The sequence below is a fragment of the Nannobrachium achirus genome, assembly GCF_963921795.1.
Source record: "Nannobrachium achirus genome assembly, chromosome: 16".
Classification (NCBI taxonomy): Eukaryota; Metazoa; Chordata; class Actinopteri; order Myctophiformes; family Myctophidae; genus Nannobrachium; species Nannobrachium achirus.
The window spans coordinates 35,037,546-35,050,711 of NC_137823.1; the positions used below are offsets into that span (position 1 = coordinate 35,037,546).

General features: G+C 44.8%; 1 protein-coding gene across 1 annotated transcript in view; it reads left to right on the forward strand.

Annotated features, from left to right (window-relative positions):
- atad2b (ATPase family AAA domain containing 2B) overlaps nucleotides 1-13,166 on the forward strand; it is a gene marked incomplete at its 5' end in the record, with an annotated part of 135,538 nt that overhangs the window by 47,246 nt on the left and 75,126 nt on the right. Inside the window, 3 exons of the mRNA XM_080744574.1 lie at nucleotides 3,213-3,348; nucleotides 5,974-6,167; nucleotides 11,073-11,232. Coding sequence (XP_080600700.1) covers nucleotides 3,213-3,348; nucleotides 5,974-6,167; nucleotides 11,073-11,232 — 490 coding nt within the window. The remainder of the gene's footprint in view (nucleotides 1-3,212; nucleotides 3,349-5,973; nucleotides 6,168-11,072; nucleotides 11,233-13,166) is intronic.

Below are 13,166 nucleotides of genomic sequence, written 5' to 3' on the forward strand. Positions count from 1 at the left end.
GGGACAAGGGGGGAGGGGGGGGGGGGGGGGGGGGCTAGTGGCAGACGGGCAAACAACGCGAAGCTACCAGACAGGAACCACAATCCACCCCATGAGTCCGGCTAAGCTGCTGTTTACATTTCACACACACACAAACGCATGCAGACCTACAAGTCTTAAGTCTTAAGAGGTCGATATCAAACATTGTCTAGCATTGCTGAACAGCACTTTGTTGTGTTGTTCTACCATTTATCTCTTGTCTGAAACGTACCATTCTCTACTGCATCAGGATGTTGAGCAATGGATCTCTATAATCAGCAGGAGCTGCGCAGATTACATTTTCAAGTTTTAAAATGGTGACCTCTTGCAAATGTAAATTACAAAGCTACCTTGTCGTATGTGTTTATTCTTTAAGGTGTTTTTGCTTAATTTTAGACATTACATTGTTGAAAGATGGGGAGAGAAAGGATGATTTCCAACATGGGTCTCCAGCCGGAATCGAACCGCGACATTACCGTCATTGTGCACTAAGTGCACAGTTACCAAATACACTGCTACAGTTTGTATTGTTAACTGTCATACAGTTTCCCCCACAGTGTTGCTGTAGTCGTATGGTTCTTTTGGGTAGTAAATGTGTGGAATAGGGGTGGAACCAAAGGGATTTTAAAATTAAGACGGATGTCTTTCTTGAGCAAACCTCAATCAGCCCAATAAATCATACGACTGTGTCCCACTGTAGCGCCGAGGAGGAAACGATCCGACTGCTGATCACAAACCAACCATCCATCACAAACAAGAACACTTTATTTTGTGCACAACTAATTGAGACCGTAGGTCGCAGTTAACTATGAAAACCGGCACATCTTGTCCGTATCTCTGTAGTCACGCCTGACACTGTGGTTCCCCTGACACATCACTGTGACATCACAGACCATGAGTTTGTCGCTCAGACATCATGATCTGACATCACTGATGTCACACTAACAGAATCCCTTTATGCCCATATATTGAGTTCCCTGATGTCATCAATATTAAGCCCATATCTAACAGTACTTCATATGGGAATAACCATACATGGAGGCCACATACCACACTAACAGAATCCATATATGGCCAAGACAGCCCATATCTGTGTGGCTGGTTCTACAGACAGGGATCTCCATGTATGGGCATAACAGGGTATGACGTCAAATGTCATAGACATCACAGGAATTTCACATAACGAATAACTGAGTAAGCATGTTTGGGCTCTCACAGCATATTTCCATATACACTACTTGGATCTCCATATATGGGTACCAGGGGTCTCCATATATGGGTAACTGGTCCGATATACATCACTGGCCAGATGGCGAGGTTGCATGTCGCCCTGAGGCATCTTACTAGTAGAATTGGGGTTCTTCTTCTTCTTTCGTGTATCATCGTCCTTGATGATTGGTTGTCACGTTAATTCTGGTTGGGTTTCGATTTAAAGTTGTGCTTTGATTGGGAGAATGGAATAGGCTTGAGAAAGAAACAAGTGGCAAAGCATCAACTTCACCTGGAGATGGCCGTCTGGTACCCGACACTTTCAAAGGCACAAAGTCCTCTTAAAATAGTGTGACCAACTACTGAGATGCCGGCATCAATCATGCTGCTGACTAGACAGTTGAACAATATCCTCAACATTGACAGGCTGCGCCTTTAGCAAGTACAGGAAAAAAATAAGACATTATTATTTTCAAATTCAGGAGGTCATTCAGTATACCATACACATTTTACAGACATACTCTCACCACTACTTAAAGCACATACGGTTTAAGGTTTAAGGGCCCACCACAACTATAACCCAAGAGTTCTTCTCAGTTGTTATGACACATGCAGCTTGATCCGTTGTCGGGTTACTGTCGACTAATTACTCTTACTGAGTCGCGTAACCCATCGCTGAACTTCACTGTTGTTTTGACTAGAGTGGTGTGTTACTATTGATGGGTGTTTTCCAGGCTGGTGTTTGGAGTTTACTGACTGACCGTGTCGCCTGATTGACGTTGTTGTGGACTACTAGTTTTTTTTCACTTACTTTCTGTTCTTAATGACTGTTGTGATTGACTTTGGCTGTCTGATGCTATTGACCCTGGCTACCTGCCGTTGGTATTGACTTGCTGATGTACTGTTATAGAATGGTGTTTTCTTTCGTTATCGACTGGTGATGACTCATTGCCATTCAAAACACTTTCATTAAGAGGTTTCTCACCAGAGTAGGACTTGTAAATGCTTCAATTATAAAGCAAGATATATACAGCAGGGAACCAATCTGGACAATTCGAGCACGTACGAGCAGGTATGATTGGCTGATCAGTGATCCAATAATATATATCGCTAAGACTTTTGATCTAATATGGCATGCAAACGGCACAAAGTGAGGGAGGCCAGGAGTGATGTATGAAAAATATAACTATTTATGATCAAAAACTCTTCTGGAGCACATAATGATGTTTTTGCATCATTATGCAAATTTTAATAGTAATATTTTTTTTTACGTAAAATATATATATTGTCATCTCTTTCATGGCCAACTGTGACCGTTCCATATCATGACCAATAATGACTACATACAGCATCGTACAGCATAATGCAGTATAATCCAAGTCTTCCGAAGCCAAACAATTGCACTGACTGGAAAATACCTGTATTATTGCCCCGAGTGTATTACCAACATCACAGTTAATGAAGAATTGTTCTGGCAAATGAAGTGGCAATCCTTCTGGGATTTCCTAACAGCCAGAGTTATCTGAAAATGATGCAGCTAATGTGAATTGTCGAAGGTCTCCGTTTTCAGCTCTGTTCTGGTTCCTTTTACGACCATACACTACAGTACAGTGTCTCTCGTTCTCATGAATTCTACCAAACCATCCTCTGCAGAGTACCCCGGTAGCTCACCTGTTGATGACAATGTCCCGCCCGCACCTGCCATTGGTTTTAATCTGACCCAAAGCCCTTGCATGTCACCCCCTGTCACTCTCATGCCTTTCCTGTCCCCCAAATCATAAACTACACAAATCTAAATTCATCTGCATCAGCTGTGTTTGGTGGCCATGTTTGACATGGTTGGTGAGTTCATTCAGCAGAGAGGTCATTTGTGGTGACACTTTCAGCACTTACACTTGATTGGTCAATTGCTGTATTGCACCCATCGGTTGCTTCCTCTTTGATTGTACCTTGGTTAATAGTGGTGGTTATTTTGTCCAATGCAGGTAAGGAGTATTTTCCAGAGGAGCTATGGGGAGGTGCTAACATTGACTCCTCCAGGAGAGGACGACAGGAGGAGCTTCTTCTCCCAACTGCTGCTGGTGCAGGCTGCCAGGGAACCACTGCACATGAGGATCACTGGTACGCAGAATGAACACACACACACACACACACACACACACACACACACACACACACACACACACACACACACACACACACACACACACACACACAATCTCTCTCTCTATGGGTCCGAGATGCACAGAAGCTGAAACACACCAAAAATAAGATTTGCGCACACACCGCTCAGACACACACAAAAAGACACAAAGGCAGGCAATTCAACTACATTTTAGTTATAAAGTACATTTAAAAACTACCAGAGTTTGCATAGCATGTGAATAAAATAAACGGACAACAGAAGTTAAAACTGAATAAAATATGAGCAATATACAATAACACAAAGAACAGAAGATAAAAAGGGGACATGGAGAACGGTTTAAAAAGGTATGAGGGGAGAAAGGGCCGGGTCAGTGAAGCCTCGGTGCACAACGGATTTGGGATGATCTGTGACTCAGAGACAACCGTATACAGTACCACCTTGAATCCTGTCCTGTTCGCCTGTCGTCCTAGGGGGCAGTGTTGTCTGTATGTTGATCTTGACCTTCATCTGCTCTGCTCTCACCTGGAGTTAGACATTTTTACCTTCTAGAAGTGCAGATGTTAACAGAGGACAAGGACCGCTCCTGGGTCCGCATCTCGGTTTTCACATCTAGAGGAAAGGACACCTCCTTTCCTTTTTAGTACCACCTTAAGTAGGTTTATTTTTTATCCCATTTGATTTTCTGTTCTGCATTAGCCAGGCTTTACAGCTTACACCCGACACAATCCCTGAGGCATGTCGGGAAGGGAAGAGAGGAAATTTCCATCTTCATTCCATTTAATGTGGACCCCGTTTAGCTGTCACAGACGCTTTCACACACACACACACACACACACACACACACACACACACACACACACACACACACACACACACACACACACACACACACACACACACACCTGAGCCACAAAACTCCACTGCTTCTCAGTTCAACTGTGGCGTTAGAGCACAAGTTACTTTTATTCACTGTGGGTTTAATATCCTCTCAGGTGCATTTCTAGTCTTTAAAGTCCTGGGTAGAGGAGCGTAGAGTCGGCCCAGTGTGAGTCCTGCGGCCTCCTGGAGCTCTTGACCCGTTGCCCTCATCAGAACAAGCCCCCCACCTCCCCCAGCAGGGACGAGTCCAGTCCTCAGAGCCTCCCCGGCTGTACGTTTCAGCTCAGTCAGAACTCTCTCCGCCCAGGCCTCAAATGAAGGCCAGCTTTCAAATGGAAATGGCGCCCATCGCCAATCCCCCGCTTCCTCCATTGATGCCTGGCAGGGGGTCCCTCGCAGTCGTTGCTTCCAGGGCTTCCAGCAGAGACACCGGGGGTCGGAAGCGGGTAGAGAAACTGCCAGAAGAGAAGGAGAGGAGCTGAATGCTATTAGCCGTAATTAGAGTCAGGGTTTGGAAGGCCCTTGGTTAGCAAGCTAGCACACCTTAGCTCAGCGGCTGATGATGCCGTAGAGCCCGGCTAACGATGCTGGCAGCTGCCTGCGGCGAGGACCGCTGCTGAGGAAGAGTGAAGGAGGAGATATCTGCTTGGCTTGCTTTATCCCTCTGTCATTGGCCAGAGGCTATCCGTTGGTGTATTTCAAAAATATCTGAAGTGCGGTCTTGGCTCACCAAGTAAGAGCACATAACGTATAAATGAGGCTATAGTCCTTCCTGCAGCTGACCCCAGTTCGAATCCGTCCTGAGGCGCTTTACTGCATGTCATCCCACTCCCATCCTTTCCTTTCTTTCAGTTCACTCTCAAAATAAAGCAGAAAGGCAAACAAATGTATAATATTTATAATAACAGCATGCACATGCGCGCTAATGTTCATGTAATTTGGAGGCCCACCGAGCATTGAGCATGGATGTGCTCCTCCTTAAGTTTCAGCTTATCTTTGTATAATGCACTTGATGGAATTTGTGTTTGGGATGCCTCTTACTTCAGTTCATACAAGTTCACAAATTTGACCAAAATGGCAACAACAAAAATAATCCCTTGATAATTACAAGTGATGGACAAGGCCCGTAAGCCCTGAGAAGTACCGTCAGAGTACAGACAACCAGGAAGCTTTGACCTCCTTCGATGGCCAAGTTACAGTTAAGTCAGCTACGTTCAGTGTATTCTCTGAGCTCTCTCTCTTTAAGACAAGAGATTTGTAATAGGACTGACAAAGAAATAGCTGGCGTGACTGAGATATTGAATAAAGAAATAGCAATGCAGAAAGCAGAAAGTGACACTGCGATGTCTAAGCTCAAAGCAAAAAGATAAATGGCCTCGAGCAGTTTTTTGACAAAAAAACGTTGATACGTTTGCGGAACTGTCAACTCTTTCTGGCCAAGTGGAACTGCTTTATGAAGAGTGCCTACACGAATGAGACAATCTGAGAATCACTGGGGTAAAAATGGGAAGTCAACATGGGCTTGAGGAGGGGTGCCCGCAGGCCTAGCAGTCCAGGCGCATACCACATTATAGGCTCCAATGCCGCTCCCGACGACCTTTGCTGTGCGTCAACCGTGGTCGAACGCGTATGTTCTTTGGCCGTGTTGTTGCTAGTACAACTGTCCTTTTAGTTCAGGTTTTCGCTTCATCCATCCATCTTACGGTTTTCTTCCTCCCCAGAGAGGAGAGAGGAGGTGCTGCCGGCGGCGGAGGCTCCAGGGCCCAGGGTGCTGTCTGCGGAGGAGCAACGCCGCCTGGCCGAGCAGGAGGAGAACACACTGCGCGAGCTGCGGCTCTTTCTCAGGGACGTGACCAAACGTCTGGCCACCGACAAACGCTTCAGCATCTTCAGCAAGCCCGTCGACATCGAGGAGGTAAAGGGGTGGAGTGGGGTTTAGCGATTCAATCTGTATGGATTGATTCATGCATATATTGTGTACAGCATACATAAACCTTTTCCCAAACTTTTGAGGTCGAGATCCGAAAGAAGAGATTAAGACGCTTGCCCGGGACCCAAACTAGTGAAAATGTCAGATCTTGCGAGACATGTTTGCGGTTATTAAGCCGATAACACATCGGCTATCGCCTATTACTACTTCTTAATTACTGTATACTAGAAAAAAAGCCCCTTGCAGGGGCTTATTCCCAAGTGCCCATGCGTGCCCATGTGGAATGGATGAGCTAAGCGGCCGTGGCCCCACCTCCCCACCCGGTCTGGGCTGTCTGAAAGTGAGTTAGTCTTTTTTAGCACCAATATAATAGGAGTCAGGACAAATCAAATGGCGAAAGTAGGCACGATCTGAGACATGTCGACCCGTTGATTGTTGTTAATATTTGGGGTTTTTGATGTTGGAAATTACATAAATGCCTCGCTGGTCTGTTTTTTGTGTATTCCACTATTCTTAATCCTACCCCTGCTCTCCATTGCAGACAGCAACATAACGATTGAAGCTTGCACGTTAGAGTAGCGTCCCTCCGTCAACACAATGTTACATGCGTAGGCTATTTAGTTACACCATAGCATTTGCACGATCGCGAATGTGTCACTGTGTGCGTTCGGTGTGCGTGCTCTATTAACGCATTATTATTATTATTGTTATTTGAACTTGTTAGTGATGCAACTGATATGGACATATGGAGATATGTATCTATATCTATGTATATCCATCTACTATTAAGGCTATATACTATTTATTTATATGGCTACAGATAGACAGGATACATAGAGGTGGATATAGAGTTTTTTGTATTGTGTATACATGTGGCCTTTTGTTAATAGACCTTGTTGCTTCTCACACACACAATCTGGCAACACTCAGTCTAACTGTCCGACCTATTATTATTGTTATTAGTTATAATTATTATTATTATTAGTGGCCAAGCCCTGAAAGGGCTTAGCAAACTTTTTACAGGTAAGCCTATAGCTCATAATGCCCTGTTTTCTTGCTTTTCCTTATTTCTTTCTTTTTCTTTTTCCTGCTTGGCACTTTATCGCTGCTTGCAGCTATGATTGTTGTTGTTAGTCGAGTTGACCAACTGACATGAGCATATTGAGATCTATCTGTTTATCTATCAATCTATTTATAATCTACCTATATGTATGTATGTGTCAATAGCCATGTTTCCATAAACTTATTCGAAATAGGGAAGCGAATTGTCAGAATTGCGTATTAAGACAAAGCGAATTTAGCCCGTTTCCATTTGCGGGTGTCATTCGAATTAGCGACGCTCGCATGGGTTGACAGAGTGCTCATCCTGCAAGTTTCAGCGTCCTCTGGAAGGTGGCCGACCTGCAAGCTCACAGCGCGGCGCGGAGACGCGGATGCCAGCTGCTGTGAGCTTGTAGATCGGGTGATGTGTGATGAGGAAGGGTAACACTGTGTGATGAGGAAGGGTAAGGGCAAAGTTGTGTCTATGCTTTTCTTTTCTCTTTAAGCTCTTCTTTCCTCTTGAAAACGGTCAGCGACTAGCGAGCTGTGTGTGTGTGTGTGTGTACTGTGTGTGTCACGCGCGCGCGCGCCTCCACTCTCCAGCCAGAGTGAGTGAGAACCAACCAGCTGACATGTATCCGCTATGCGACGCTCTAATCACGGCCACAAGCATTTGGAAGCTCGGCGTGTCTCCCTCCCAAATTACCGCTGCTTCCTTGGCTTCATAGCCGAGGAAATGAACTTGAAGCCGGGCTGAATGAATGAGAAGACACCGCTTAGTACCGAAATTAAGTCGGGAGGTCACAACATTTTGGCAGCACCGTGGAGCCGAGTTTAGTCGGTTGACGCCCCCCCGAACCGGGGACGACGACCCATATTTGGGTTTGGACAGTGCCGAACCGAAATTTGTTAGGCTCCTTATAACGGTATGGATCGACCCTAAGCCACGGATGGCTTATTGACTCCGGGAGTGAAAACGGGAGGATTTTACACAAGGTCCGTGTCACTCCGTTCACTGCAGTGCGTGCGCGCACACACACACACACACACACACACACACACACACACACACACACACACACACGACGGAGGACGGTGTATCTATCTCTGTCTCTGTATCCGAGGTATTAAAACGGTCCGGTCGCGCCCCCCGCAGCCGCCGAAAACCGAAAGAGAAAAGGTGTTTCTAAAAGCTGTTTATGTGTTTGCAGCGTCTGTATCTTGTGCAATAACAATACTATCCGTGGTGTGTCCAAAAATGCCATATGATTGTGTGCTGCCTGCTGCTGCGGTTGCTGCTGCTACCGTGTGTGGCCTATGTCAAGTGAGCAGCATTAGCGTTAGCAGCAATAAGACTTCCGGTGCCGATCTCTTCAAAATAAGAGTAACCCTGAGGCAACTGTTTTTGTTTAGTTTTTTTTGAAAAAAGAAAAATTTTCCCATGATATGCACATTCAAAATATAGATTAAGCATTTAAACGAACATACACAATGCTAATTATGTTTCTGGGTAAAAAAACAAGGTTTAATCACATACAAAATAATGGAGTATAATAATTTTTCGCACTTTTATTTTGAAGGCTGGAGCCTGGCTTATTGCTGCAACCTCCCAGGCAGGAAACGTTAGTGCTGCTCACTTGACAGAGCTCCGTGTGTGCACTGCATTCGCACATGCGCAGTAGAGTGGGAGGGGGGTCCTAGCGAGAGGTGGCTAAAATATATGCCTGTATAAAAAATGTCGTTTTATATTAATTGTATGACATTTAAGTACAATCATGGCGGCAAACATAGCTTAGTTGCTTGCCAGAGTATTGAGCAGTGTACATGCCAAGCGGGGAACCGTTACGTTCACTGGTTTGCTGGGAATAGCCCTTTATGGCCTCCATGGCCTCGCTCACAAATAATATTAGAAAGATATATATTTTATTTTATTTATGGAATATCTATTTATTTGTTTGTTTTTGGTTTTCAAAATGTATTAAAACAAATCTAAAATCTATATTAAATGTAGGAAACGAAAATGGGATTTTTTTTAAACAAACAAATAAGTCGTAACGCATAAGAAATTGGTCAGTGAACCACAAATGGGTCCCCCGACCCACTGTTGTCCCATGCCGATCCGTAATGCAGGTACTGTAATACTCCTACTATTTAAAGCTATACTGTGTAAGTTGCTCAACTAGTGGTCAGTAGCGCTATTGCTTTTTTCGGCCGTTTTTCGGCCGGAGTCGTCGCGGACCACCGCCGCGGACCACCGGAGCGGCGCCGCAAACCACCGCGACCGATAGTAATCCGTGGAGGGGTAGAACGCATGGTAGAACGTAATTCTCTGGCCAGGATTTGTGGATTAAGAGGTTAAAATCCTTCACCATGGTAAACACTGTAGCCAAGCGGAGGCGCTTCCTGGAGACCAGAGCAGATAAGCTGTGATTGGCCGGTAGTGTACCATGTGTGCATGATCGGCGATGTGATTGGGCAACGTATACACAACGTATACAGATGATGCAGATTACGTCATTTTGGCGCGAAATCCCGCCCCTGTCACTGCTAAGAAGAAAACATATAAAGAGAAGGCTTCAGAAGCTGAAAATAACGGAGTGGGTGTTCTAAAACTTTAGCGATTTAACAGTTAGGACAATTTTAAGATTTGTTTTATAAAAAAAGTTACATGGTACAACTTTAATACATTCGCTCTCGTTTTGTCTACAGTTAAATAAATGAGAGAGCTTTGACATTTCTGAGAAACGGAATAGAGAATACGTCACCAGGTTATCATGGCTTCCCTGGCCCGGCATTTCCACCATGCGGCACTGCAACACATCTGCTTGTATCTCTATGTTGGTGTGTAGGGCACTAGCCCTTGATCCTTCATATACAATGTTATGGTCAAATCTACATAAATTATGGATATGGACATAAACAGTGTTCATATACAGTATATGCACATTCTGTGTTGGGGAATAAGTGTGTGGGGACGTTGGGCAAATGGGCACACACATTTCGTAAACAGATTCTGATCCATAGGAAAATGCATTCATATCATTACTGTCAGGCAAAAACCTTGTATCTCCAAGTTTCAAATTGTTTTTTTTAGCCCTACTTCATCATACAAAAGTGTTTCACAAAAGTAGTGAAAATAGCAGATCTACAAGCACAACGGGGAGTTGTATGCTTGTAGATTGGCTATTTTCACTATTTTAAATCGTTTTTAGAATAACAAAAAAAGGAAGGTTTTGGACATACAGTACAAGGTTTCCACCCGACAACAACGATATACAATGTTATGGTCAAATCTACATAAATTATGGATATGGATCCAACAGTGCACATACATATGCACATTCTGTGTTGGGGAATACGTTCCTAAGGTTAAGAGGGGGGAGGGGGCACGCAACTTTTGTAAACCGATTTTGATCCACTTGGAACGAAAATGCATAAACACATGCAAACGCATGCAACACATTACGCTTTGGCAGTCAAATATGTTCTGGGTCAGACGTTTGAAGACTTGCTCAGCCCCAGGATGCTGAGGAGAAATGTATTCTCTCACCCTGGGTCCCCAGCTCATTAAATGGAATTAACAGTTCTGTCATGTGGGGGGGCCCCCAACGGTGATATGCCCACGACCCACTTAAGTTCCCATCTCGTAAGCCTACGAAACCAGTTTCTAGGCCTTTTTTTTTTCATTCTTTTCTTTCCTTCTTTTTTTTTTAACAAAACTGAATTCATCACCTTGACAGTTATCGATATTGTGGTGTGTGCTGTTGAGCCCGCTGTGCAGAATGTGAATACCTTCTAGTTCATTTATATTCTTCTCCCTGTGTGTTTGTGCTTGTGTGTGTGTGTCAGGTGTCAGACTATCTGGAGGTGATCAGGCAGCCCATGGACCTGTCCACGATCATGACCAAGATCGATACCCACCAGTACCTGACAGCTAAGGACTTCCTGCTGGACGTCGACCTCATCTCGAGCAACGCACTGGAGTACAACCCAGATAAAGACCCTGGAGGTATGAAGATGTTAGAACACATGTGCATAAGTGAGCACGTGCACACACACGCACACACGCGCACGCACGCGCACACACACACACACACACACACACACACACACACACACACACACACACACACACACACACACACACACACACAGTTATTGTAGCCTTCCATTACACTGTTATTGTTGGACTTCAAAAAATATATATTATATTTAACACATAATGACTTAAGGAAATGGCTCCTGGGCTGTGGAATTACAAAACTTCAAATTGGTTCCTTCCTTCTGAAATTTAAATCAAATAAGGCGAGCGACAGTCCTACCGAAAGCAGCATCTCCTCTGCCTAATTCATGTGTAGCTCTGGACGGCTGCGTATGCATGAACATTTAATTCCCTCTCTTGTCTCGCATCTCTTCAGCACCTCTTCTGCAGTAAAATTCGGGGCTGATAATGAATGCCACCACACCTGTGCACACTAAAGCAAGCATGCACAAACGCACACCCTGTACACAACATACACAGACATATATTCATAGACACGCAAACACAGAAATGATTTTGAATTATGAGAGAGGCTTATGAACCAATTAGAACAACATGCATTATTTACAGAGAGCCTGTGTTCTTGTTTGCATGACAATCAAGAGAGCGCGTGACTGGGGACATGCGTGCATGTACACGTTCAGTGCTCATGAATGATTCAACGCTGGTGAAAATTAACACGAAACTGGGACCAAATGGGCTCAACTTTTTGAAGCAGTTGCTGAGGGCTAAACATACATTTCCAGTTACTAAATGGCAACGCTGCAGCGTTGACATGGAAAGCCTGGATAGTTGTGCTTCGGACCATTCATCTGAAACCCCTGTTTTATTCCTTGCTGTGCATTTTTAACCCCCTTCACCTCCCTCCCCAGGATACTGCTTGGCTGGTGGTATAGGGAAGCTATTCTTCCCCTGCTCCAATGAATAAATCATATCTGTGGCTTTGCAGGCGGAGGCAGGGGTCATTTATTTGAATGCGGGGTCCGCAAATGATGCACTAAAGGGGAAAAATGCAATTAGGAGGTTTAATAAAGGAGGCTAACAAAGCCCAGCGCCTGCTTCTATCCCATGCTTGGCCCGGGGAATTTCGCCCCGGCTCCAGCACAATTACACTGCTGGGGAAGTTCTGTACCAGCTGACAAAGTGCTGTGAAATAACCTCATTATTCCTCAATGGTCTATTTTTCCCCCGTCTTTGTTGCAAATCCTTTCATTCCCTCCTCCTTGGAAGATTTATGTCCCCCCCTCCTAATAATCACTATATTATTATGTTAAAAAGTGCTTTTTCTCTGTTACATGTGGTTACCCAAACAAATGCCTCCCTATCGCTTGAGTAGAATGGCGGGCGACAACCCTCTAACTATGGGGGAACAAGCAGCCAACATTGCTGTGTGTCAGGTTGTCCTTCTTTGTTGTGCATGTAAGCGCATGGGGTTAGGCAGGGTTCATAAGGCTGCTGACAAGCTTTTGGCGCGTTTGACCCCTGTCACCTCTTCACACTGACGGACGCTCACACAGTTAAAATGCACAGGCTTGTGTTAGAGCACACACACACACACACACACACACACACACACACACGCGCAAACACCCATATTGGTACACAGTACTACACACCAATAACATGGTCCATCGCAATTAGGCGTCTGTCCTCCAATTAGGCGGATGGAAGCGGGCAGATTGTGACCCCCGTGCCCCCTCTCTGGCTGAACCTCTCCTCTCTGCCTGCTATAATGAGAGATGGCCTGTTTACTGTGTCTGTATTTTCAGCATAGCTCTTCAGCGGTTTTTATTTTCCTTGTGTGGATGCATGTTCCCAGGAGGAAGAGGGATTTAACGATGCTGTGTTGGAAAGTGTGGGTAGAGGTGCGAGGTTATAAGTGTGTGTGTGTGTATTTGGTG